Below are 26,314 nucleotides of genomic sequence, written 5' to 3' on the forward strand. Positions count from 1 at the left end.
TCCAACTCTCACATCCATATTTGACTACTGGGAAAACCATAGCTTTGACCAGATAGACCTTTGTTGGCAAAGTAATGTCTCTGCTTTTTAATATGCTGTCTAGTTTGGTCATAACTTTACTTCCAATTTTTAAATTATAGCACTCTTTTAAATCTTTTAATAAATCTTTTAAATTATAGCAATCTAAAGGTCCTGCACTTTGAGGTTTTGAGTTTGTAGGCTAAAATCTACAAAAATGGCTAAGGGCTGAGGGAATCTTGAGTTACTTGTCTGTTTAGCTCTTCCTAGTAGACATATATACGACATGGTATTTCACATAACTACTATCCAATGTAAAATTCAGGTAAAATTCACATGTTACCTGGTGAGTTGCAAAGACGAAACAGGATGAAGTCTACATCATGTAATCTATGTACAAGGCTTAGCAGGGTGCCTGTAATTTAACAAATACTCAATAAATAGCTTATTAGAAAGATATATGCTTTTCAATACTTTGAGTGTTTAAATGGCTATTTGGGATCTGGTGACAGAGGCTTATTGCCAAATTCAGACAAATTGAAGCAAGTAGGGAAAACCACTAGACCATTCAGGTATGACCTAAATCAAATCCCTTATGATTGTACAGTGTAAGAGAGAAATAGATTCAAGGGATTAGATCTGATAGAGTGCCTGAAGAACTATGGACGGAGGTTCATGACATTGTACAGGAGGCAGGGATCAAGACCATCCCCAAGAAAAGGAAATGCAAAAAAGCAAAATGGTTGTCTGAGGAGGCCTTACAAATAGCTGTGACAAGAAGAGAAGTGAAAGGCAAAGGAGAAAAGAAAAGATACACCCATCTGAATGCAGAGTTCCAAAGAATAGCAAGGAGAGAGAAAAAACAAAGCCTTCCTCAGTGATCAGTGCAAAGAAATAGAGGAAAACAATAGAATGGGAAAGACCAGAGATCTCTTCAAGAAAATGAGAGATACCAAGGGAACATTTCATACAAAGATGGGAACAATAAAGGACAGAAATGGTATGGTATGGTATGGTATGGTACGGTATTCTAACAAAAGCAGAATATATTAAGAAGAGGTGGCAAGAATACACAGAACTATACAAAAAAAGTCTTCATGACCCAGATGATCACGATGGTATGATCACTCACTTAGAGCCAGACATTCTGGAATGCAAAGTCAAGTGGGCCTTATGAAGCATTACTAAGAACAAAGCTAGTGGAGGTGATGGAATTCCAGTTGAGCTATTTTCAAATCCTAAAAGATGATGCTGTGAAAGTGCTGCACTCAATATGCCAGCAAATTTGGAAAACTCAGCAGTGGTCACAGGACTGGAAAAGGTCAGTATTCATTCCAATCTCAAATAAAGGCAATGCCAAAGAATGTTCAAACTACCACACAATTGCACTCATCTCATATGCTACTAAAGTAATGCTCAAAACTTTCCAAGCCAAGATTCAACAGTACGTGAACCGTGAACTTCCAGATGTTCAAGCTGGATTTAGAAAAGGCAGAGGAATCAGAGATCAAATTGCCAACATCTGTTGGGTCATAGAAAAAGTGAGTTCCAGAAAAACATCTGATTTATTGACTACACCAAAGCCTTTGACTGTGTGGATCACAACAAACTGGAAAATTCTTCAAGAGATGGGAATACCAGACCACCTGACCTGCCTCTTGGGAAATCTGTATGCAGTTCAGGAAGCAACAGTTAGAACTAGACATGGAACAACAGACTGGTTTCAAATTGGGAAAGGAGTACGTCAAGGTTGTATATTGTCACCCTGCTTATTTAACTTATATGCAGAGTACATCATGAGAAATGCTGGGATGGAAGAACCACAAACTGGAATCAAGATTGCCAGGAGAAATACCAATAACCTCAGATATGCAGATGACACCACCCTTAATGCAAAAAGTGAAGAACTAAAGAGCCTCTTGATGAAACTGAAATAGGAGAGTGAAAAAGTTGGCTTGAAATTCAACATTCAGAAAACTAAGATCATGGCATCTGGTCCCATCACTTCATGGCAAATAGATGGGAAAACAGTGGGAAGAGTGACAGACTTTATTTTGGGGGGCTCTAAAATCACTGCAGATGGTGATTGCAGCCATGAAATTAAAAGACTCTTGCTCCTTGGAAGAAAAGCTATGACCCACTTAGACAGCATTTCAAAAAGCAGAGACATTACTTTGCCAATAAAGATCCATCTAGTCAAAGCCATAGTTTTTCAGTAGTCATATATGAATGTGAGAGTTGGACTATAAAGAAAACTGAGCGCCAAACAACTGATGCTTTTGAACTGTGGTGTTGGAGAAGACTCTTTAGAGTCCCTTGGACTGCAAGGACATCCAACCAGTCCATCCTAAAGGAAATCAATCCTGAATATTCATTGGAAGGACTGATGCTGAAACTGAAACTCCAGTACTTTGGCCACCTGATGTGAAGAATTGACTCATTTGAAAAGACCCTGATGCTGGGAAAGATTGAAGGCAGGAGGAGAAGGGGACTACAGAGGATGAGATGGTTGGATGGCATCAGTGACTCAATGGACATGAGTTTAATAAACTCGGGGAGTTGGTTATGGACAGGGAGGCCTGGTGTGCTGTGTAGTCCATGGGGTCGCAGAGTCAGACACAAGTGAGCGACCGAACTGAATGAGGCTTGAAAACTTTTGGTCTTGCCTGGCTCCCTTCAATCCTCTATACACTGTTATGAAGAAAGGATGCAGTAAGCAATTACCTTGGTGCTATTAATGCTAAAGCATCCACTTGCTAATGCAGGAGACTTAACAGAGGAGGTTTCAGTCCCTGGGTGGGGAAGATCCCCTGCAAAAGGGAATAGCGGCTACACACCCAGTCCATCCTAAAGGAAATCCGTCCTGAATATTCACTGGAAGGACTGGAAGGATGCTGAAGCTGAAACTCCCAATACTTTGGCCACTTGATGCAAAGAACTGACTCATTTGAAAAGACCCTGATGCTGGGAATGATTGAAGGCAGGAGAAGGGGATGACAGAGGTTGAGATGGTTGGATGGCATCACGGAAACTCAATGGACATGAGTTTGAGTAAGCTTTGGGAGTCGGTGATGGTCAGGGAAGCCTGGTGTACTGCCGTCCATGGAGTTGCAAAGAGTTGGACATGATTGAGCGACTGAACTGCAGTACTATTGCCTAGAGAATCCCATGGACAGAGGCGCCTGGTGGGCTACATTCCAGGGGTCACAAAGCGTCAACCAGCACTGAGCAACTAACACACTCACTGTTTTTTTCTCACACATGAATAAGCAGAGTGGAATTTGGAGGTGATAATCAGTTACACATATTTACATACATCCACTCTCAACTTGACTCTATCAAAAATACTTGACTATCAAAAATTTCTGGACTCACCATGCATCATCAGGATCCAACCAGGGATGGAAACTGTGCCTCCTGAATTTAAACCACTGGGCCTCAACCAGTGGGCAACCAGTGAAGTCCCAAACATATTTAATTTTAAAATAATTTGTTTAGTGTTAGAAACTTTTCTTTTTAAAATGTATTTCTTATTGAGATATAATTGACATTTAAGATTCATTTTAGGTGTACAACATGATTTGAGATATATATATATATATATAGAGAGAGAGAGAGAGAGAGAGAAAGAAATGATCACAATAAGTGTAGATTAATAGTTTGAGTTTTTTCATCAGTTCTGTCAATGCTGAAGTCAACGACTACTGTCAGGGTACTTTTTTGGTCATGTTCAATGTTCAATTGGTACCTCTGCTTTGGAAATATCTACCTGTGGGGGGATCATAGCTCATAAAACCAGATTACTTGGTTCAGTCATCATATTGGTAAATATCACAGCAGCTTTCACAGTTTCTTTGCACACTTCATTCTTTAATAGGTAGTTGGTACTCAGTGCCACTTACATTTCTGTCAGGTAATATAGTGAGACAAAGCAATGGATAACCACCTTGGGTATTTATTTTATGCTGAGTGGGTCACAGAATGCTTTGAGATCATTTCTTAAAAGCAGTTTCTCAACAGACTGCAGTAGAAATTGCTATTTGGACCTCTGGTGCTTGCTCATTTAAAGAAAAACCATTAGTACAAAATAAACCTGAGAATAATACCAGTCTACTACACTGGCAAAAAAAAAATAACCATTTATTCAAGTAGATACAGAACACCTGTTTGCTTGGATTTTAATACTGCTTTACATTTTGTGTTTGTGAGACAGTTCTTATTATGATATGTTTGTTTATAATCCCAAATTTCAACTGATTACACATTTATTTTTCACTTGTCAAATACATAACTGATAATCTGGAGGGGAAAATACATCAAAGGCATATATACAATTATAGAAGTTCTTATTATACATGTCTCCTGGAAGATACATTTATTTATTACTTTTTACATATTCTAAAAGACATTCAAATGAAGATAAATAGATTCAAACTGGTTGCTAAACTTGTGGTTGAGGTCCTTCATTTTATTTTTTGTGATAAGAAAATCCAAAACTATTAATGCTGAATTTCTCATCGTACATTCATCTAAAAACACAGTAAAAAAAAAAAAAAACTTGTAAAGATTGTAGATTGGTTCATTTAGGTGTTTTAGAGTGGCTTATTATCTAATTAACCGACTGCTGGGGATATTTGTTGGAGAAGAAAAACAAAATCTGGAGAAAATTCTCCCAGTTACTTATTCCTGATAAAGAAAGAAAATGAAAAGAGAGAACACACAGCTGTAAGCCACGTGATGCTGATCCTGGCCTAGCCCGTGATGTCCTGATGTTTTAAGTGTTTCCTTTTTCATAAAGATAAAAATCTGAAAAGAAAGACATACTGTATAGGTTTTTTCCCAAAATATAGATTTTACAAAAATATATACATATAATATATAGAGCTGAAATTATGCAAAACTGATAAACAAAACACCACAGTAAAGTGGGTGCAGCATCGAGATTATAAGAAAACGACCCCACAGCAGTCTGGGGGCTTCCCCCTCCCTTCACCTGGTTCAAGATTTTATAATCACACCTAAAAGTCTCATCGAGCCTTAAATAAAGGCACTACTGACGTCGGGTAGTGCAAAGAACTCAGCTATTTCTCTGACTAAAAATAAAATAAATGAGTAGATGAAAATGCAAAGTGGCATACTTTTTTTTTCAACTCATTCCAGTGTCAAAGCTTAACCCAAACATCTAAATATACAAATGCAGCCTGGAAATATTTTAGTGCCAATATGAAGAGGAACGGCATAATTTAAAGTTAACTTAAATAAGGTACTGGCAGGGTAGGAGTCGTTCTGTGAGGTCTCCCTCATAGGGACGATGAGTGTAATGGCATCTGGTGCAATGGAATACTTTTTAAAAATCAAGAAGATAAAAATCAGAGGTGAAAACCGCCCTTATTTATTATACGGGGAGACAAAAAGGGCAATTCGGTGGAAGATCAAAATATTTTCTTAGATTTGTTGATGGGGGTCAAAAATAACATGAGTTCTCCTGAAGTCTGCACGCATAATGCTGGTGGTCAGTTGCCTACACGTAGCACATCTGAGAGAGCCCAGTTCTGGGTGGGAGGCTTCATCAGAAGGTCTCGTCGTCATTGCAGTCGGTAGCCCAGTGCCCAAACGTCTCGCAGATTTCACAGTATGGGCGTTCCTCGCTCCGACTGCCATGGTGTGTGGAGTGGGGAGGGTCCTCAGACATCTGGGCCTGGGTGGGACAATCCTCTGTGTCGTGGAGATCAAAGCAGTCACATATGTCACAGAAGAGGCGGGGTTTCTTCTTGGACTGTTTTTCCTGGTCATCGCTGCAAGTGTTACCAATGTGTATGATCAGAAACTCATCTCCCTCAGCAGAAATTCAAGAGACAGTATCATTTGTAATGAATAAAACACAAGCAAGGATTCTGGCCCAGTCTGCAGAGCCTCAAGTACAAGTACTGGGGTCCACATTTAAAATCTTCAGATCAAACCATTTCCACTCTCTTGCCAGATTTGTGGAAGTCAGTTTATGGCCAAACAATCACAAAGCAATTGTTTCTCCAATCCATTGGAGAACCTAACTTTCTAAAGAAATATTGAAGCACAGTTGATTTATAATGTTTCATTTATTTTCTGCTGCATAGCAAAGTGACTCAGTTATATGTATATTTTCCTTTTCTTTTAGTTTTTATTGGATTATAGTTGATTTACAGTGTTGTGTAACCTTCTGCTGTACGGTAAAGTGAACCAGCCATATACATGCATATATCCACTCTTTTTATAGATTCTTTTCCCATATAGTTCACCAGAGTATTGAGTAGAGTCCCCTGTGCTGTAACAGTAGATCATTATTAGTTATCTATTTTATATATAGTAGTGTGTATATGGCAATCCCAGTCTCCCAATTTATCCCTCCTCCCCTTACTGACCATAAGACTCTTTTCTACATCTGTGACTCTATTTCTGTTTTGCAAATAAGTTTGTACCATTTCTTTTTTTTAGATTCCACATAGAAGCAACATCTGTCCTTCTCTGTCTGGAGAACCTAACTTTAAAAACACACACGCATTTAGACCGAACTGAGGTTCCACCCAGCATTGCTGAACACGAAATACCTGTCATAATTGTTCAGGTCGTCCCCGTTCCCGCTCAAGGCTGCTTCTGACATCATCTCCACCTTCATCTTGAGGTCCTGATTCTTCCTCTGAAGGTCTACTATTTCTGAATTGAGGAAGTCAATCTAATTTGTTTGGGGGAAAAAAATGTGTAAAATGCCTGAAATATGTACCCTGGAGCATCAAGAACCAATTATACTCAAGCTGTGGATGCAGAGTGTGCTGAAGTCACAGGGGCCAGCAACAGCCGTGACTCAACCCCTTTTAAATATGTTTACACACACACACACAATTGCACAAAAAGCACAACTAGTTACTTGTTCAGATAAACTGTAGAACCAATCCAGGACTTTCATGTGGTGTAGATTTGAAAAAGCTTACGTAAATTCTCCTCAGACCACAATTTAACATTCACTTATTAGTTATGGTGGAATGGCAAGTGGGTCTTCAGAGAAAAAGGAAGGAGCTGTTTTGGGGTTTTTCTGTTTTTGGCCACACCCCATGGCATGTGGGATCTTAGTTCCCTGACCAGGGATTGAACTCGTGCCCCCTGCAATGGAAGAGAGGAGTCTTAACCACTGGACTGCCAGGGAAGTCCCAAAAGAAGGATTTTAAAGAGAAGACTTAAGCTCCCCTTCAACTGATGCAGGCACACACTGAAAGGGCAGCGTTCAGGGGACCGGGGCCCAGACTCGGGGCAGTGGGGTAAGGAGACGACCACCAGGAGGAAACGCTCTTGTCCGACGTTTCAAAGCAAGGGCACTTTAACTTAAAAACGGTTTCTCCTCTCTCCTACAAATAATGAAAACGTTTCATTTCTCTAAATGTCCATCTGGAAAAAAAATCCTACTTTACAATTTAAAAAAATATGTGTATGTGTGTGTGTGTACACTCATACATACATATTGGGTTGGCCATAAAGTTCATTTGGGGTTTGTCTGTAAGATGAAAAATCTGAACAAACTTTTTGGCCCATCCAGTAGTTATTTTTCAAAGAAATATTTGGCCTTTTTCTCCCACTGGGGCAGTTACAAAACAAAGCTAGAAATCACTGGCTTTGTTATTCTCTGCAGAATATCCCTTCTGACCTTGAAGGCAGACCCACTGACTCTTATCTCACTTCTCAAACTGTATTCTGTAAGACTATATCCTGTTGGGAGCTACGTATCATATCAGGAAGGGGGAAAAAAATGCCATAAAATGGAAGTACAGTGGGAAGCCACACATACACACACTCACATACATGCTCACAAATTAGGAAACATAAAACAAACCATTTGCTGATGGGAAGCAAAGTGTTGGCAGTGGCAGATGAAACAAACAGAAGCAGAAAGGAAGAGGGGGAGAGAAAACATTGTTAATTTTGTGCTCATTAGACATATAAACTAAGCAGAGACAATGCTAGCCAGGGTTAAAGTTAGGCTATTGGTTGAATTCTTACAGGCCTTTCAAAGGAGATGTCACAACAAACAAATCACCAACTCACTGAGTTTCTCTTTTATTTAAAAGTGAAAGATGGCTTTTGTACCTCTGAATTTTAATGGGATAAATATGTCCAAAATATATAATTAAAACTGAAAATACATGTTTATTACTTCTGGGCCATCAGTTCAGTGCAGTTGCTTAGTCGTGTTCAACTCTTTACGACCCATGGACTGCAGTACGCCAGGCCTCCCTGTCCATCACCAACTCCCAGAGTTTACTCAGACTCAGGTCCATTAAGTTTGTGATGCCATCCATTTCCAAAAATAGAATAGCTTACCTCCATGTAATCCCGCTTTTACAATTAAAGCTCTTTTGATAATTTTGGCTTTAGGAAACAGTTTTCAAGAACTGTCTTTTTAAGGTAAAGATGAGGAAGGAACCTTTAACAGAGTAATTCTACTTCTAGGAATTAATCCTAAAGAAATATCAGTACAGCTATAATATGATAGCTGTGCAAGACAGTACACTATAGCATTGTTTATAATGCACCTAAAAGATCAGAAACATCCCAAAGTCATGTCAACTAATAAGGACTGATTAAATTATGGTGTGTGTCTGTATATATATCTCTCTCCATATAACGGAATACTATACCCCTGTAAAAAATAAGAGATCGGTTTATATGCCATTTGTGTAACAAAGAAGGGGAAAGACTATTAGTCTTGGTTTGTATATAGATTAAAAAAAAAATCTCTGAAAAAATTTAAAAAGACAGTAATAACCCTGATGATCTGTTTAGGGGGTTGGAAACTGAGTAGGAGAGGGATGGTGTTTGGAGGGACAGTTTTTTTTTTTTACAGTGTATATATTTTTAATACTGTTCAATGTTCAGACCATATAAATACATTACCTAGTCAAAAGATTAAACGATTAAAAAAAAAAACAAAAAAACAAGCAAATCAAAAGGAAGGCATATTACCTGACACTCCTGAGCTCTTTCGTCCTCTTCTGCCTGAGTATCAGTATTACCTTATGTTAAGAAAAAAAACGGGGAGGGGGGATATATTTAAAAATTGCCATCCCATCTTGTTTCCTTGTTCTTACAACGAAAGGGCCAGCGGGAGACACTCATTCTGGTGTGGAATCCCCAGAGGCGCCTCTGAGCACACGCCTGGAGTTCCTGTCCCACATCTGGCCCCCCGAGGCACGGCGGCGCCCTCTCGGGCTGGCCCTCTGCCGGGTGGGTGGCCTGTCACGTCCGTCATGTTCTCCTCCCGGCGGGGCACTCTCGACCCCCGGTCGCTCCCGACATGGCAGCGGTCCCCTACTGTCTCAGATAGATTTCCGGCAATGCTCAGGACCGCGGGAAGGTCCGGAAGTGCGCAGAGGCAGGCGCGCCCCCTTGAGTGGGGCCTCCCTGGATGAAGGCGCGGGAGAGCCCAGGCCCGGGGGCCCGTCGCGGGGGGCGGCGCGGGTGCCTCCTTCCAAGGGCAGCTCTACCCCGGGAAGAGCTCCTCCCTGGAGGCGGCGGCGGTCAAGTTACCTGAGGAGCTGCTGAGCTGCCTCTTGTTTTCTTTGAGTTGAAGCTCCAAGTTCTTCACCTTGAGCTCAAGCTTCACCTTATCAGACTCTAGAGACTGAACAACTGAATGCAAGGACTTGGCGGACGCGTTCTCTCCCCTGAGCACCGTGACCTGAAACACATGGGCTGGCTTAGGCTCGGCCCGGGCGCAGGCAGGCCGCGGGAAGGCTCCCTGAGGCGGGTACCCTACCTCATTTCTCAGCTTTTCCAGCTCCGCATCCTTTTCTGTGAGTAAGGCACTAGTGATACCGATGGATTTCTGCAAGGAAGCTTTTTCTTCATCTGCGTCTTTTATTAACGTGGATTCTCTAAAAGACCAAAGAGTTCAAAAAAATTCCAGAAATCAACCGAGAGGGTAGTCAGAGTACAAGGGTCGGAGAAAAACACTCAATTAACTTTAGCTTAATGTAAGGGAAGAAAGTATCACAGGGAAGTTTTACAGGGAGTTAAGGCTACTATGCTGGTGAAATTTTACTTGAAGTTTAACTTACTGTGAGGGGAGAAAAAGTTTAATGCAGAGATATACCAGAATCTGCATATCATTGTATCCGTTTGAATTTAAAGAAACAAGTTAATAACTTCGGAAGACGAATTAAAAAAACAAGACTGTTGCACCCCGCAGCGATTATACAGACATAATGCAGAGCAGTTTTATGCTGGAAGTATCGATTGGTTCTCACTAATTTCAGTAACTTTGAGCAAATTCCCAGATTGTGTTTTGGAGATCTTATGGGCCAAAACAGTAGCAGAGATTATGACCACTATTCAAACTGAAGGATCATTACTTTTCGTCCATAAAGACTCTGAAGAGGACCTTCACTTGCTCATAGAAATGAAAGGTAAATTACCAAAAAAGCTAGGACAGAAATGTGAAGATGGATTTCCAGCTGCAGAATGGAAGCTTGGGGGGACACCTGGAGGGAGCAGGTCAGTGCATAGGGAGCCTGTTCTCAGGCCGCCCCAGCATCCGGTTACCAGCACAGGGAGGGGCACCAGGCTTTCCAGGAGAGGAAGATGTTTCTTGGAACCAGGGGAGTGGGAAAAGAAAGAGAGAGATGAAGGGAAGACAGGGAAGGAGGGACACAACAGAGACGACCCCAAAGGGCAGGAGGCTACTGTGTGTTTATAAATGTGTGTGCTTTTATTTACATTTTTGTGGTGAAAATTCAAAAGTGCCAGTGTCACGAAAGCCAAGGAAAGACTGCGGAGGTGTCATAGATTGGAGGAGACTAAGGAGATGTGACAACTAAAGGCGATGGGGTCTCCTAGATTGGATCCTGGGAGAGGAAAAAGGACATGAGTGGAAAAACTGGGGAAATCTTAACAATGTCTAGACTTTGGCTAAGAGGTCTAGACCAATGTTACTCTCTCAGTTTGGATCAAAGGCCCAGGGGTGCTAAGGTGGGCATGTGAAGGGAAGATGAGAGAAGGGAACGTAGGACCCTCTGTACTAGATTTGCGGCTCCTGGAAACCTCAAATTTTGAAGTAAGTTTTTTTTTTTTTTAATTACATGCAGTGTGAAACAAGAGGAAAAAAGACCTTGTATCACAAAAATATTTGGGGAAAAGCATTACTGGAGGAAAATTTCCTAGCTAGCCCTCGGGTCTTACAATCTAAGGCACTGCCTTCACATGGATAACCATTAGTGAGCGTTCATGGTGCAAAGAGAAAAATCGCTCCCGGTTCTGTTGGGAGGAGCTGGGTGAACATGGAGCATGTAGTGGTTCGGTCTGTCTTAGAACCGACTAGAGGGATCAGAAACTGAGGCCCAGGTTAGAAATGGCAGAATGTATGTCTGGTTAGTGAGACCCAAGATATCCGGCACACGAATTACAGAATTCTCATGGTTTATGGTAAATTGAAGTTCTACACAAAGATGGGAAACATAAGTGTTGTATTTATCTCAGTATGTGGCTTACACTTACACCCCGGAATAAGTACTAAGAAAAGAATCTGAGACTTACAGATAATGTATTGAATTCAACACCCAAGTGTTATATGAACACTTGGTGCTGTTAAATTACTAACTGCATGACACCTCACTACAAAAGAGGATCGTGTTTAAGTAAAACAAAAAACAAAACACCCCCAAAGAAAAAATTCCCTTTAAGTGAAAGGAATGTATAGGCATCTTTTTCTATCTGGAAAGTAAATACCTGTTTTTATCTGAAGATTCAATAAATCTTCTGCTCCTTATGTTTCTATTAAAGGATATTTGGTAGTTCATTCTATTGTAAAATCTATTTCAATTCTTTGCTATATACAGCACATTAGGCAAAGTGTAATAAGGCCACGAAAAGTAAGAGCTTGTATTTCCATGATTTGGCCATTTTTACTTTCTGCTTCTTTGTAAAATAATAAAGGAATTATTTCAAAGCAAACAATTTCAAGAGATACACTTGTAAATTCAACTCAAATTTGAACAATGTGATTTTAAATATTTTTACTGAGAAATACCAGGATTTGGGAATTAGCAGATTTAGATTCTTCTAAATCTTTGTGTTAGGGAGGATAAGGCCGCCATCAGCTGGCAGAAGAAAAAGGCACAGGTGTCTTTGCTTATCCCCACATACATATGGCCTCTAAGCGAGGCTGCCTTCTAAGAAGATAGCAAACAGATATTTCTTGGACAAAAGTCATCAAAAGGTGGGTGGTTAAGAAAGGGATCTGACTTGTGAATTGTATACCAACTAACTTCTGAAGGGACAAATAGACCCTGGCAGCTCCTCTTGGTGACAGGTCTTCAATGTCAGCATCTTAGGCGATTCCTGAGCTCAAATCCCACTGTGCAAACAAAGATGGTCTAAACTAAACTAGTTCTGCCAACATGACTGACACCTGAGTCACACACCACATTGACAAGAGGGCCTGTGTTACTTTAAAGCGACTCTGGCCAAAAAAAAAAAAAAAAAGCGACTTTGGCTTGAGTGACTTGGCCTTACTAAAAATATCAAGAAGGGAAGATAAACATAACAGGGGCCAGAAATCTTTCCCCCAAGAGAACGTATAACCCAGATTCTTTCCTTACTACTTACATAAGAAATAAATTCCGGTAATGAAGGAAATACCTTAAAGTGTTACGGGGCAAGCTTTAAAAATGCAAGATAACAAGAACCAAATATTAGGAACATGAAGAGAACTGCAAATACAGCAAGGAGAACTAAATTTGCACTGAAGTTCTGTGCTGTATGTAGAGATATAAAAAAGATATGTGCGTGCGTGTGTGTGTGTGTGTACTGTTGAGGATATTTTTCAAAACAAAAGCAAGACACAGAGGGACAAAGGCAGTCAAAAAATATATATGACAACTTGGTTTACTAAAAAATATATGAAATTTATTTATTATAACGTGGATAGACTTTCTTTAGTCTTACCATTAAAGACACACAGAGCAAGGGAAGCAAGTGTAGGAAAGGGAAAAGAGAGGGGGTGAGATGAGCATTGATAAGTAGCGCAAGCTCGAGACAGTCAGACACCTAGCAACCCACAGCGAGCGGAGTGAGCTGGAGGGGCAGTGCCTCTTCAGGACTGGCAGGCGGGACTGCCACCAGTCTTCCTTCCTGACGGGAATCTTGGGGGGTCGCCCGCAGAATTAATCCTGACTCTACAGGGAGCTCTGGGCTCCCTTCTCTGACATCAAAAAGCCTACAAAAGGGAGGGAAGCCAAACTGGTTCCCGAATCTGCCATAGGCTTTCTGGCCAGAGGAACATGTTTCTCTCCTTCTGTCAATTAGAGCAAGTCGAGGTTAGCCCTGCTTCATCTACTGGATGCCTTGGAAACTGCTTTGAAACAGGTCTGCCTAACTCAGAGTCTGGTTTTTCAAAGAAATGATTACATTTTCAGGCTAAGAGAAAAAATTTCACTGCATGTTGCCTGCGATTCAACGTTAGATAGCAAAAAAAACCAGAGCAAATACAAGAAGGTGATACTAATGTCTTAATGATAAGTATTTAGTTTCACCCCATGTCAGGAGTAAGTACTGCACTTCAAAATAATGAACAATATAGTCTGAATGAAGCAATTATATTCTTTCTTAGCTATGTATGTTGACTAAGATCTCAGTTCTTGCTTGAACAACCACATTTCAAATATCTTTTGTGATTTTTAAGTACTTTCCAGATTTTTTTTAGGTTTTTTTTTTAATGTGGACCATATTTAAAGCCTTTATTGATCTTTCTATAATATTGCTTTTTTTAATGTTTTGGTTTTTTGACCACAAGGCATATGAGTGGGATCTTAGCTCTCCAACCAGGGACAGAACCCCCACCCTCTGCACTGGAAGACAAAGACCTAACCATAGGACTGCCAGAGAAGTCACTCCAGACTTATAAGGAAGTATCCAATTCTTTTTAGTACTCTATGCTACATGTACTTAACTGTTACACACCTAGATCTACATACAAATCCTTTATAAAACTGACTGTCAGAATGCATTCATGGTCCCCCCCAAATTAGCTAAAACATATTTGCATCCAGACTTCTCAAATAGACCTAATTTTCCATAAGGGTTAATTAACAATTTGAACCCCTCCCCCACCAAAGTTCTAAATATCAGAAACTATGTTTAAAATTTTTTCACTCCCAGAAAAAATTATCTTTATCTGCATTTTTCCATTAAAAGAATAATTTTCAAGAGAGATTCTCTTCGGCATACCCAGGACCTAACAGGGGAGCAGAATGAAATAAGGAGAGAGGGCAGACAACTATCCAAATTTGTTCTATCTTTTAAAGCCCGGAAAAAAAGTCACATGTCTAATCACACTTGGAGAGGCATGTAATTTAGTCAAAGTCACAAGGAAAGGACTAACAAAGCCTCTCACCTTTCTTTTTAAAAAACACTAAAAAGTAAAAATAAACAAACATTAAATGTACAATGAGAAAAGACCCCGTGTAAGAAGATCGGAAGTTCTGCGTCTTGTGCCTGCATCTGAATTTTTAACCAAGTTGCCCAAGTTTGGGTTTCATCATTTTTAAATGCAAGCCCCAAAATACATTTCAATGGTTTATTTAGAGATATGAGAAATCTATGAATTACAAGTGCTACATAAATGCAAAGGGATTAATTACATCAGTACTCACATCTGCTGATTTTGATACATTCCCTTACCAGAATGCCTCAAGAGTAAGTGCTATTATGTTTTCACATACCCTTGATAACTGCATATACGGGGTTCTTTTTAAAGAAACAAAGCCCTTTTCATGTAAAATTAAATATCCCAAGGCCCCCACGGGCGGAGCTGTGCTTGTACCCAGGCCCCAGGGTAAGTCAGAGCAGGCCAGTCACTACAGCTCACGAGGGGCACTTGGTGAAGACCTGGCTGGACCAGGGGTGAGGTGGTTGTGAAACACATATGCAGTCTGATGTGAAACTTTAAAGAAGAAAGAGTTTAAGGATGTCTTAAAAAAAGAAAAGAGGGAGGCACCCCTGGACGGAGGCCTGATTTCCTTTAGAGTGTAGCTTATGGAACCCAGATATCTTTGTGGGCTAAACAAGGCCCTGGATTCTGCAGCAACTGCCATGCTCGCAGGAGGAACACTGTCCGCGTAAGCCCCGGTGTCAGCGGTCAGCAAGGGAAACTCCCTCTGCCCTGACAGTCGAGAAGAAGGTGCTCTGCAAGGCTGTGAAGGAATTTTTCTTCCCTAGTTTCTTATGTTTTTAAAATTGAGGTATACAGAAATTCTTCTCAAAAAACTTATTTATTTACTTTTGGCCGTGCTGCAGAAGCACCATGTGGAATTCCAACTCGTGCCCCCTGTCGTGGAAGCCAGGAGTCTTAATCACTGGACTGTGAGGGAATTCCCCAGGAATTCTTGATTGTACTATTTCTAAAGGTTTATTCCTCTTTTTGCATTTAATAAGACAGAAAAAAGCACATCACTGTTGTGATGTGCTCTATAGCAAACCGCTGTACAGGCTGTGGGTCTCAGCAGCAGTGCGCGCTAAACCTGCTTGGCATGCAGAGTAAAGCAGAGAGCTTCTCTAGACACAAACTGCACATTTTAAAAGAGCAGACAAGACCATCAGAAAGCATAAGCGTCAGGCTTCTAAATGATTATTCCTGGGGCCCAGTTATCCTTACTCAAAAAGTCCTGGAAACTTCCATTTGAATAGCATTTGATTATCATCAAAGAATAAACAAATAACAAAGCTCTTTTTCAGAAAAAAAATAGAAATGTTTAAAATGGTGCTTCCCGTTACTGTGAAAAAATTAAACTTTTTATATAACTGAAATCAGTATTTATATGCAGATCAATTACTCTAGGTAAAATGGCAGTATTTTTAGTTACTGAAACTAGGAGGTACAGCAGTATGTGATATGAGACAATCTGACTTTAGGATACTTCTGAATAAATGCAACTGCACATGACTTAAAAAATCAAAAATCTGCTGTTAGTAATTCATACTGAAACTTTGCAAATTTGTCAATTATGAGTACCAAACTATCGTGATGCAATTTTCTGAGTATAAGAAGGTCGTATGTTTTCTACAAGTCACTTCACACAGCATGTTCTGACATTTTCCTTATTAAACTCACACACACACACACACAAAACAATATACACAAAAAGAAAAGCCTACCTCTTTTTCATTTCTAACAACTGGTTATTCAGCACAGATCTCTCTTCTTCCAGCTGGAAAAAAACACACACACACAAAAAAGTTCAGTTCATAACAAGCCCTCAGACAGGCTGATTTCTCATCCTGCAGGTCACATTCCCACGCTCCAGTGAAGCTAAAGCAACTGGCTTTCCCAAGAGGCGGTGAGAAAAGACCAAGTGTACATCACCATATGGATTGAACCCGTCCCCCTTGCATTCAAAGGAGTCTCAACCACTGGCCCACCAGCGAAGTCCCACAGTTACTAATTTACAAATCACTTATCACCTGAATGACTCCTCTTCCTGCGGGGACCTGAGAGTTAAAGTATTAAACAACACTGTGTACTTGCCAGATCTTAAACATTCAATAAATGTTTCCTTCACTTGTTAGATGCATGAGGGAAGGCTTCACTATTAGCATTCTACTTCCTTTCCTGAAATAATAGAAGGCAAACGTCACTAACTTGAGTAGGGTTAGGAACTGGTAATTTATTCTACAAGGGCCTCATCTTAGGCCTATTATATTCCACGCATTTCTTTCTCACCTATAAAATAAAGTTACAAAAGAATTTCCAGTGGCCCATCAGTTCTAACATTCTGTTCTTCTATGGAGGATGAAAAAATAAAAAGATTCAGCTAGTCAACCTTGTAAGAGAAGACACACATCTACTCCCAAACTACACCACACAGAGTTGAGCCAGATACAGTCACACTAACACAAAAAGGTAGAAAAACTCTTACAGTTAAAAAAATTAATTATTTTTTGGCTGTATTGAGTCTTGTGGCCATGGGCTTAGTTGCCCCGCAGCATGTAGAATCTCCCCAGATCAGGGATTAAACCCAGGTCCCCTGCATTGCGGGGCAGATTCTTTACCACTGGGTCACCAGGGAAGTCCAGTTTTTTTTTGTTTATTAATCAAAGGATAACAGCAAAGACTCTGTAATGGTTTCCATTTATTTAAGAATTTATGGATTCTAGAATTTAAGATTCTAGGTTCCTAGAATTTAAGCTGCTACTCACAGTAAGTAGTTGTGGTCTTATTTCTGATTACGTGTCAGTTATGTATGTGCTTTGCTATAAAGGTCTTTATACTTTAAAAATTCTTAAATATAAACATGCATGTTTTGAACATAAGTCTATCAAGAAATCTACAGAGGTTAACATTCAGGTTTCTCTTCCCACTCTAGACATTCCTTTCCTAGTCCATTAAGAGAAATCCTTCTGCTGCATGAGTAGTTCATTTCACGGAAATATTTGGAAATTTTTTTTTTTTTTTTTCTTTTTTTTTTTTTTTTTTTTGGAAATTTTTAAAGAGTAAAAGGAAGGGAAAAGAGTGGGAGGCAAACTTTAAAAAATGAAATGAGAGGGAGAAGAACATCTGGAGAGTGTGACATGGAGATGAGAGGGGCTCTCATTCTCTCTGCGTCCTTTTTTGTGGTTTGTATTTATTTTTTAAACAAGGAAGCCTGTTTTATTGTTATAAAAACTGAAACAAAAGAAAAAAATTAACAAGACTGGGAAATGACTACAAGGCAGATACAAATACATGAGTGTCATGGCAGGTAATAATTCACAGCAGAGAAAATACAAGCAATCAATTAACACTTGGAAAATCATTCAACACTGCAAAGAACAAGTATGAAAAGATTCTCCCAGTTTCTTAGAGGATGACGTTGTTGTGCCTGAATTCCCATGAAACCAAAATTTAAGGTACTTATTCTACTGACTCCTTTATTTATTTTTTGGCTGCGCTGGGTCATCGCTGCCTTGTGGGCTTTCTCTAGTTGTGGCAGGCTGGACGGCATTACTGACTCAATGGCCATGAATTTGAGCAAACTCCAGGAGATAGTGAAGGGCAGTGCTGGAGAAGACTCTTGAGAGTCCCTTGGACAGCAAGGAGATTAAACCAGTCAATCCTAAAGAAAATCTCAACGATTCCTATTGCAACTCTTTGTTGCGATATGTGGGTTTCTCACTGCAGTGGCTTCTCTAGGTTCAGAGGACGGGCTCTAGGGCTCATGGGCTCAGTAGTTGTGGTGTACAGGCTTAGTTGCTCCTCGGCATGTGAGATCTTCCCAGACCAGGGGTTGAACCCCTATCCCCTGCATTGGTGGGGAGACTCTTAACCACTGGACCACCAGGGAAGTCCTGTACCAATTCTTCATTGGAAACAGTGGTTTTTTTTTTTTTTTCCTTGTTCTGGCCCAGGATCGAATCCGGATAACAAGTTTCATTTAGTAGTCATATTTCTTTAGTCCAGCTGGTTCCTCATTTTTTCCTTGTCTTTTGTGACCTTGACTTTCCTTTTTTTTTTTTTTAACTGCACCACACAGCTTGCAAGATTTTAGTTCCCCAACCAGGGACTGAACTGGGTTGACAACACAAATGAACTTCTTGGCCAACCCAACAGAGAGGCAAAACTATAGCACCATAGAAGAGAGAAATGGTGTTTAGGAATTGGGAAGTGATGATTGACTATAAAAAAGAGTATGAGAGAACTTACTGGGACAAAGAAAATCTTGATTGTAAGGGTATATTATATGACTGTACATGTCAAAACTCACCAAACCTATGAAATGTGAAAGGTGAATTTTTTGGATATTTTACCTTAATAAATATAACTTTAGGGGCGGGGAGGCAAACCTAGACAGTATATTAAAAATCAGAGACATCACTTTGCCAAGAAAGGTCCATATAGTCAAAGCTATGGTTTTTCCAGCAGTCATGTATGAATGTGAGAGTTGGACCAAAAGGAAGGCTGAGCCTGAAGAATTGATGCTTTCAAACTGTGGTGCTGGAGAAGGCTCTATTTTTTTTTTTTTTTTCTAAATTCTACCTATTCTTATTTTTTTTTCATTTATTTTTATTAGTTGGAGGCTAATTACTTCACAACATTGCAGTGGGTTTTGTCATACATTGACATGAATCAGCCATGGAGTTACACGTATTCCCCAACCCGATCCCCCCTCCCACCTCCCTCTCCACCCGACTCCTCTGGGCCTTCCCAGTGCACCAGGCCCGAGCACTTGTCTCACGCATCCCACCTGGGCTGGTGATCTGTTTCACTTTAGATAATATACATGCTGTTCTCTCGAAGGAGAAGACTCTTGCGAGTCCTTTGGACTGCAAGGAGATCCAAGCAGTCAATCCTAAAGGAAATCAACCCTGAATATTCATCAGTGGGAATGATGCTGAAGCTCCAATACTTTAGCTATCTGATGCAAAGAGCCGACTCATTGGAAAAGACTCTGATGTTGAGAAAGATTGAGGGCAGGAGCAGAAGGGGGCAACAAAGAATGAGATGGTTGGATGGCATCACTGACTCAATGGACATGAGTTTGAGCAAACTCCAGAAGATAAAGGACAGGGAAGCCTGGTGTGCCATGGGGTCACAAAGAGTAGAACATGACTTAGCAACTGAACAACAGCAGGCAAATTTGAGTAATATATACAATATAGGTTTTGTAAAATACAAAAACTATTATTATATACATAGGCTGTTACACAAATGAAGAGCAGTATGGAAAAAAGCATTCAACCATTTATAATGCTGCCTCAATGAAAGAACAATAGGAGGAATAACTATTTGAGTAACCACTTCAAAATAACTTTGAAATGGTATGTATTTGTATAGTTTCATGGCACAAACATGTATCAGTTCAGTTCAGTTGCTCAGTCCTGTCTGACTCTCTGTGACTCCATGGACTGCAGCACGCCAGGCTTCCCTGTCCATCACCAACCCCAGGAGCTTGCTCAAACTCATGTCCAATTATTTCTAATTTTAAAAACACATTACAATTTAAAAGAAATGAATAATTTTATTTTTAGAGGTATTAAGTTGTTCACAGATAAAATGATAGTATGTCTAGGATTTACTTCAAGATAATCCATGAAAGAGTAGGTCAATGAGAGTAAAACTGAAACAAAAGTGACCAACAGGGACTTTCCTGCGGTCCATTGGTTAAGACTTCACCTTCCAATATAAGGGGCTGGGGTTCGACCCCTGGTCAGCACGTTAAGATCGCACATGCCTCAAAACCAAAAAATAAAACAGACACAATGTTGTAACAAAGATTCAATAAAGATTAAAACAAATTTTTTTAATTTAAAAATCATAAAAAAAACTTTACCAGAAAAAGAATGACCAAGAGCTGACTGCCTCTGGAGTTGGATATCTGGGAATATCACTGAACTTGTTCATAATAAAAGGTTGAATAAAAGGGAGGGTTATTTTACAGAAAACTAGAGTACATCATGAGAAACACTGGGCTGGAAGAAGCACAAGCTGGAATCACGATTGTCGGGAGAAATATCAATAACCTCAGATACGCAGATGACACCACCCTAATGGCAGAAAGTGAAGAGGAACTAAGCCTCTTGATGAAAGTCAAAGAGGAGAGTGAAAAAGTTGGCTTAAAGCTCAACATTCAGAAAACGAAGATCATGGCATCTGGTCCCATCACTTCATGGGAAATAGATGGGGAGACAGTGAAAACAGTGTCAGACTTTATTTTTTTGGGCTCCAAAATCACTGCAGATGGTGATTGCAGCCATGAAATTAAAAGACACTTACTCCTTGGAAGGAAAGTTATGACCAACCTAGATAGCATATTAAAAAGCAGAGACATCACTTTGCCAACAAAGGTCCATCTAGTCAAGGCTATGGTTTTTCCAGTAGTCATGTATGGATGTGAGAGTTGGACTGTGAAGAGAGCTGAGCGCCAAAGAATTGATGCTTTTGAACTGTGGTGTTGGAGAAGACTCTTGAGAGTTCCTTGGACTGCAAGGAGATCCAACCAGTCCATCCTAAAAGAGATCAGTCCTGGGTATTCATTGGAAGGACTGATGCTGAAGCTGAAACTCCAGTACTTTGGCCACCTCATGCAGAGAGTTGACTCTTTGGAAAAGACCCTGATGCTGGGAAGGATTGGGGGCAGGAGGAGAAGGGGACGACAGAGGATGAGATGGCTGGATGGCATCACTAACTCCATGGACATGAGTCTGAGTAAACTCCGGGAGTTGGTGAAGCGTCTGAAGATTTCTAGTCTTGCCTCCCACACAGACTCCTGCTTTCAGAAGTGGAGAAGGTAATGGTGGCGGGAGGAGGAAGAGGAGGATTTGGAAATTTCGGTGGAACAGCCCTTTCAGAGAAGAAACAATTAACATTAGCTGTCTTGCCTCACACACACACACACACACACACACACACACACACACACTTCTTTTTGTATACAGAGGAAGGAGGACAGAGGGGAGAAAAAAGCAAATTTAGGAGAAAAAAGCAAATTAATAACTTTATATGAACTTAACAGAAGAAAGAAAAAAGCAAAGTAAATATAAAAAATGGTTGAGGGCAAAAAAAACATCTTTTTAAAAAAAAAGAAAATCTTTTGGCTGCAACATATGGCATGTGGGAATCCTAGTTCCCAGACCAGTGATCGAATCCCACCCTCTGCATTGGGAGCTTGGAGCTTTTAACCGCTGGACCACTGTGGAAGTCCTAGAAACATGTTCTTTACCACAAAGACATATTGTTTTCTAAGAACTCCCACTAGGTTTATACTATACATTTATTTTGTAAAATTTTAAAGTAGAATATATTTTCTTAAAAACCTAAGATGTTAATATCATCTTCCTACATATAAGCAAATTTTAATTTTAAATACTATCAGACATCATCCTGATGGAAAAGATGAGGAAGTTTGCATACTTCCACTTGCTTTCAACTCTATCACCTCAAATTTTGTTAGTCATATTCTCTATGTTTTTCTTATTTCTCCTTTGTCTTTGATCGTTTTTTTTTTTTTTGTCTTGCAAATATTTTGAAGTTACCTCCACTAAATGATCAAAACTGACATCACCAATAATGGGATAAAGCAATAATGGGTATCACTTATGCTATTTTTCTGCTAAAAATGAGTGACCCAAATATCATCATGAGGAAACACTTGAGAAAACCAAAATGAAAGATTTTATATGTACAGGCCTGTTTTGTTTTTTATAGTCATAAAAGACAAAGGCAGAGAACCATTCCAGATAAAGATGACTGAAGAGACCTGAGTCAACTGGATCCTGAATCAGGTAAAGAAAAAATCCCACAAAAATTATAAAGGACACCACCACCAACTGCCTAAGCAGGAATAGGGCCCATACATTCGATAATAGTGATCCACTTCTTGAATTGGACAATTGCACTATGGTTAGGTAAAAGCAATTCCTTAGCCTATATGAGTATTCTGTGTTTTATTTTCACAATTTTCCACAAAGCATGAAATGATTTCCAAATAAAAAGTTGAAATCACAACTCTATTCCTCATCTGTAGTTTCCTAAACTGTCAGCTTAGCTGTCTATTTGCCTGGATTTAGTATTCACCTCCAGTCCCGTTGCCCAGCTTCCCTCAATATAGTAAGTCTTTGGTTTTTTTCTTTTCTTTTCTTTTTTTCCTTTAATGGTTTGGCTGTGTGACATGTGGGATCTTAGGTCCCTAACCAGGGATTGAACCCACATCCCCTGCATTGGAAAGTAGGTTAACCAGTGGACCACCTGGGAAGTCCCAAGTCCTGTATTTTGAATCATGTCTTGAGTTTGACTAAATTTTATCAGCAAGTAGCTACTTTCCAGAAGGACTCACAGATGCTGCAGCTTCCAAGTTCTTTCATGTTCGGAAACATCTGTCTTCTTACCTGAATAATAACTGCCTGGATATGATGCTCATGATCATATTCTCTGTTCCTTAGAACTTGGGAAAAAATGCACTACGTTGTTTTTCATTTTTTTCTGGCATTGAATGCAGCTGCAGTTGGCTGTTTTTTCACATTTTAAGGAATCTGCTTTTTCTGCCTGGGGACCTGAAGAATTCACTGTATGTTTTCAGAAACATCTGTCTGGTCCATTTCTGACATATTTAGCAGTTCTGATACTGTATGGCTTTGGTTCTCAGTTTGTTTCCTTAACTCTTCCTTATCTCCGCTCAGCTTGTATTATTTTGTCATTGTCTCTTTAAACACTTGTTTTATTTACGTCACTAAAGTTGTTTCTTTTTTTTAATATTTATTTATTTGGCTGTGCCAGATCTTAGTTGAAGCATGCAGAGTCTTTAGTTGTGGCATGCAAACACTTAGTTGATGTATGTGGGAATCTAGTTCCCTGACCAGGGATCAAACCCTGGCCCCCTTGCATTGAGAGTGTCCGATCTTAGCCACTGGACCATCAGGAAAGTCCCTACATCATTTAAATTTTTATATAACACACAGCAATATCTTACTCTGGGTAATGCTTTCTCATGGCCTGAATTCCTCATCCCTTTTTGATTCCTAGGTTCCTTTCTTTATTTTTTCCTCTTTTGGTACAGTATGTTTTCAGGTGCTCATCCTACCATGGGCAGCTCCACTTAGACCTTCTATTTGCTCACATGTAATGTCAGTGAATTGTCCTTTATGTCCTTCCTACTTTATCTGAGCCCTTTCATCTTCATGTTCAAGCTACAACTGAAAATTGGGTGCTGTGGTCTATACTTTCTGTAGTCAGAGGGCCTGGAGCAAGGATGGGGAGAGTGCAATTCAGGTGATGCATAGAGTCTGCTAGAGGTCTTTCTCTGAGTTTTCTCCTCTAGATCCTGCATCTCACCCACTGTATCGGGACAGAGGTAACTCTATTACCTGGCAGGTATTAAAAGTTGGAGGGACTGATGCTGAAGGTGAAGCTCCAATACTTTGGCCACCTGATGTGAAGAGCTGACTCACTGGAAAAGACCCTGATGCTGGGAAAAATTGAGGGCAGGAGAAGGGGGCAATGGAGGATGAGAAGGTTGGGTGGCATCATTGATTCAATGGACATGAGTTTCAGCAAGGTGGGGGAGAGGACAGGGAAGCCTGGTGGGCTACAGTCCAAGGGGTATCAAGGAGTCAGGCACAACTGAGTGACCGAACGACATCATAAGTTGGCTCTTTCAACATCTACTCTCATCTCCTCTGTGTTTCCTTCCCTTTCTGCAGGAATACAGACTCATTTCTGCAACTGGTGATACTATCACAGAGATCTGGAGGGTCTTCTCCAGATGAAGAGATAAACGCCGTGAAGAGGAGCCCTCTGCATGTCCTTCCCCATGCTTCCTTCCAGAAAGTTCTGCAATGTCTGCATGTTTAAGTCATTGGAAGAAAAAAAGACTCATTGAGATTGAGAGGATGAAAACTATACACTTAAGGACGGCAGCAGAGCCAAGAAGGAGGGTAGGAATTCCTGAGGAAGTTCTGGAGGGGCTGGACCCACTCCAGAACAGGTAGGAACTACCTACCTGTGCATTTATCATCATTTGAAGGGGGGAAAAAAAACACGCATTCCCACCCAACCCTCATTTACTTAAGCCATTCTGTTGGCTGAACTAGCTGTGGAAAATGACAACTAGCACTTTCTTCCAGGTCTGGTAGAATCCTGAGTGGTAGCAGAGGACTCCTTAGCCTCAAAGATCTTTCCTTGGCTGCCTACTCACTCCCTTCGGTCTAATTTTCTCCAAACTGGGGGTGAGGGGGAGTGAGAGTGAAATTTTGGGAATTTTGCTATCTGTTTTCCTTTCTCTTACCACTATGAACACAGAGTCAGGCCACAATTTTGTTTCTTTCCCTGTCAACTTCAGTGTTTACAACAGGAAACTACTGGTTGGCTTTGCTGGATTTTCCTGGAGCTCTTGTTATTTATTTATTCTTTATTATTTTAAAAAATTATTTAATTTGTTTACTTACTTATGGCTGAACTGGGTCTTTGTTGCTGCGAGTGGGCTTTCTCTGGTTGTGGAGCATGGGCTCAAGGCAGTTGAGGGCTTAGTTGGCCTGTCACATGTGGGATCTTCCCAGGCCAGGGATCAAACCCGTGTCCCTTGTACTGGCAAGTGGCTTCTTAACCAGGGAAAACCCTGGAGCCCTTTTTAATAGTTGAAAAAGTGTGTGTCTTTCGTTAGGTATTGAGGGAGAGAGATTCTGTGATCAACCTTCACTCACCCCTTACTTGACCATGAGCACCCCCACTTCAGCCCAGATTAAAATTTGATGGCTGATGATCACTACATTTCCCAAAATGAAACATGACAAGCTAAAAATAGTGCTTCCTTTCTAAACATTCAGGTCTGGGAATGCAGGCTTATGTAAAAGGCAGGTAACTATTCATGGATCAATTGAGATGATAACCACAAGTCTTTTGTTTACTGCATCTGTTATATCCTCTGTGAGGAAGAACTGTTGATGAAACACCGCTACTGAGTCATCTAATATCTGTCCAGTTTCCATAAGCCAACTGTGACCTCATTTTGTGAATAACCACGGCGGGGGGGGGAAATCAGCACTGTTCCCATAGTGACAGTTCAGTGTCCCTGCAACCCTCCCGGGGGAGAAAACACGTGCAGTTTGGGAATGATAAATCAGACATTCTGAAACTGACTCCCTAAGGTGACTGCCTCTATAGAAGAACTCACATCACTTGGATTATTTTTAGTATTTTCTCTATGAAAAGAAATAATGCACTGCATGGTTTCCTTAATCCTGAAACCAAGTGACCCTGTCTGAATTCACTGTACGAACCTACCATCCACACGGGGCGCATGGCCCGCTTATGTTGTGGTTGTATTTTGGCAACCATGAACTCTCTGCAACAAAGTCAGGAGCCTGGAAGTGAGTGGACTCGTGTGAGAAAAGTGGAAGGGGCAAGTCTCACAGTCTCTGCATCTTATTCTGCAAAACAGAACTGAAGGGCCTGGCTGAAAATGAGGAACTTATTTCATCACCCGTTCACTCCTTCATTCATTCAACCTGCATGTCTTGCTCTAAGAGTCTTACTGTCTCAGTGCTGGGTGGGGAGAGAGCCTGAGTTCCGAGTGCCAAAAAGGAGACTGTGACCCGAACCAGGGAAGGCAGCGGCCACCTGGAGAGGAGAGATGACGACCAGCGGCAAGGCCAAGGGCACTGAGTGGGGGACGACCAAGAGGACACGGCAAAGCAGACACACGAATAGCAAGTGATGCGGTGTGGTGGGAGATGCAAGAGGAACACGAGCACATGGTGTGGAGGAAGCTGAAGGAGGAGAGTCAGAACGTCCGCAGAGGGTGCAAGGAGC

General features: G+C 40.6%; 1 protein-coding gene across 1 annotated transcript in view; it reads right to left on the reverse strand.

The window, feature by feature from the left end:
• Positions 1-3,888: 3,888 nt before the first annotated feature.
• Positions 3,889-26,314, reverse strand: part of LOC136146114 (CAP-Gly domain-containing linker protein 1-like) — a 66,560-nt gene continuing 44,134 nt past the window's right edge. Inside the window, exons 16-21 of the mRNA XM_065905012.1 lie at positions 16,192-16,244; positions 9,800-9,917; positions 9,571-9,721; positions 9,007-9,056; positions 6,603-6,727; positions 3,889-5,813 (exon numbers count right to left, since the gene is read on the reverse strand). Coding sequence (XP_065761084.1) covers positions 5,588-5,813; positions 6,603-6,727; positions 9,007-9,056; positions 9,571-9,721; positions 9,800-9,917; positions 16,192-16,244 — 723 coding nt within the window. The 3' untranslated portion in view covers positions 3,889-5,587. The remainder of the gene's footprint in view (positions 5,814-6,602; positions 6,728-9,006; positions 9,057-9,570; positions 9,722-9,799; positions 9,918-16,191; positions 16,245-26,314) is intronic.

This window comes from Muntiacus reevesi, chromosome 13, assembly GCF_963930625.1.
Source record: "Muntiacus reevesi chromosome 13, mMunRee1.1, whole genome shotgun sequence".
NCBI lineage: Eukaryota > Metazoa > Chordata > Mammalia > Artiodactyla > Cervidae > Muntiacus > Muntiacus reevesi.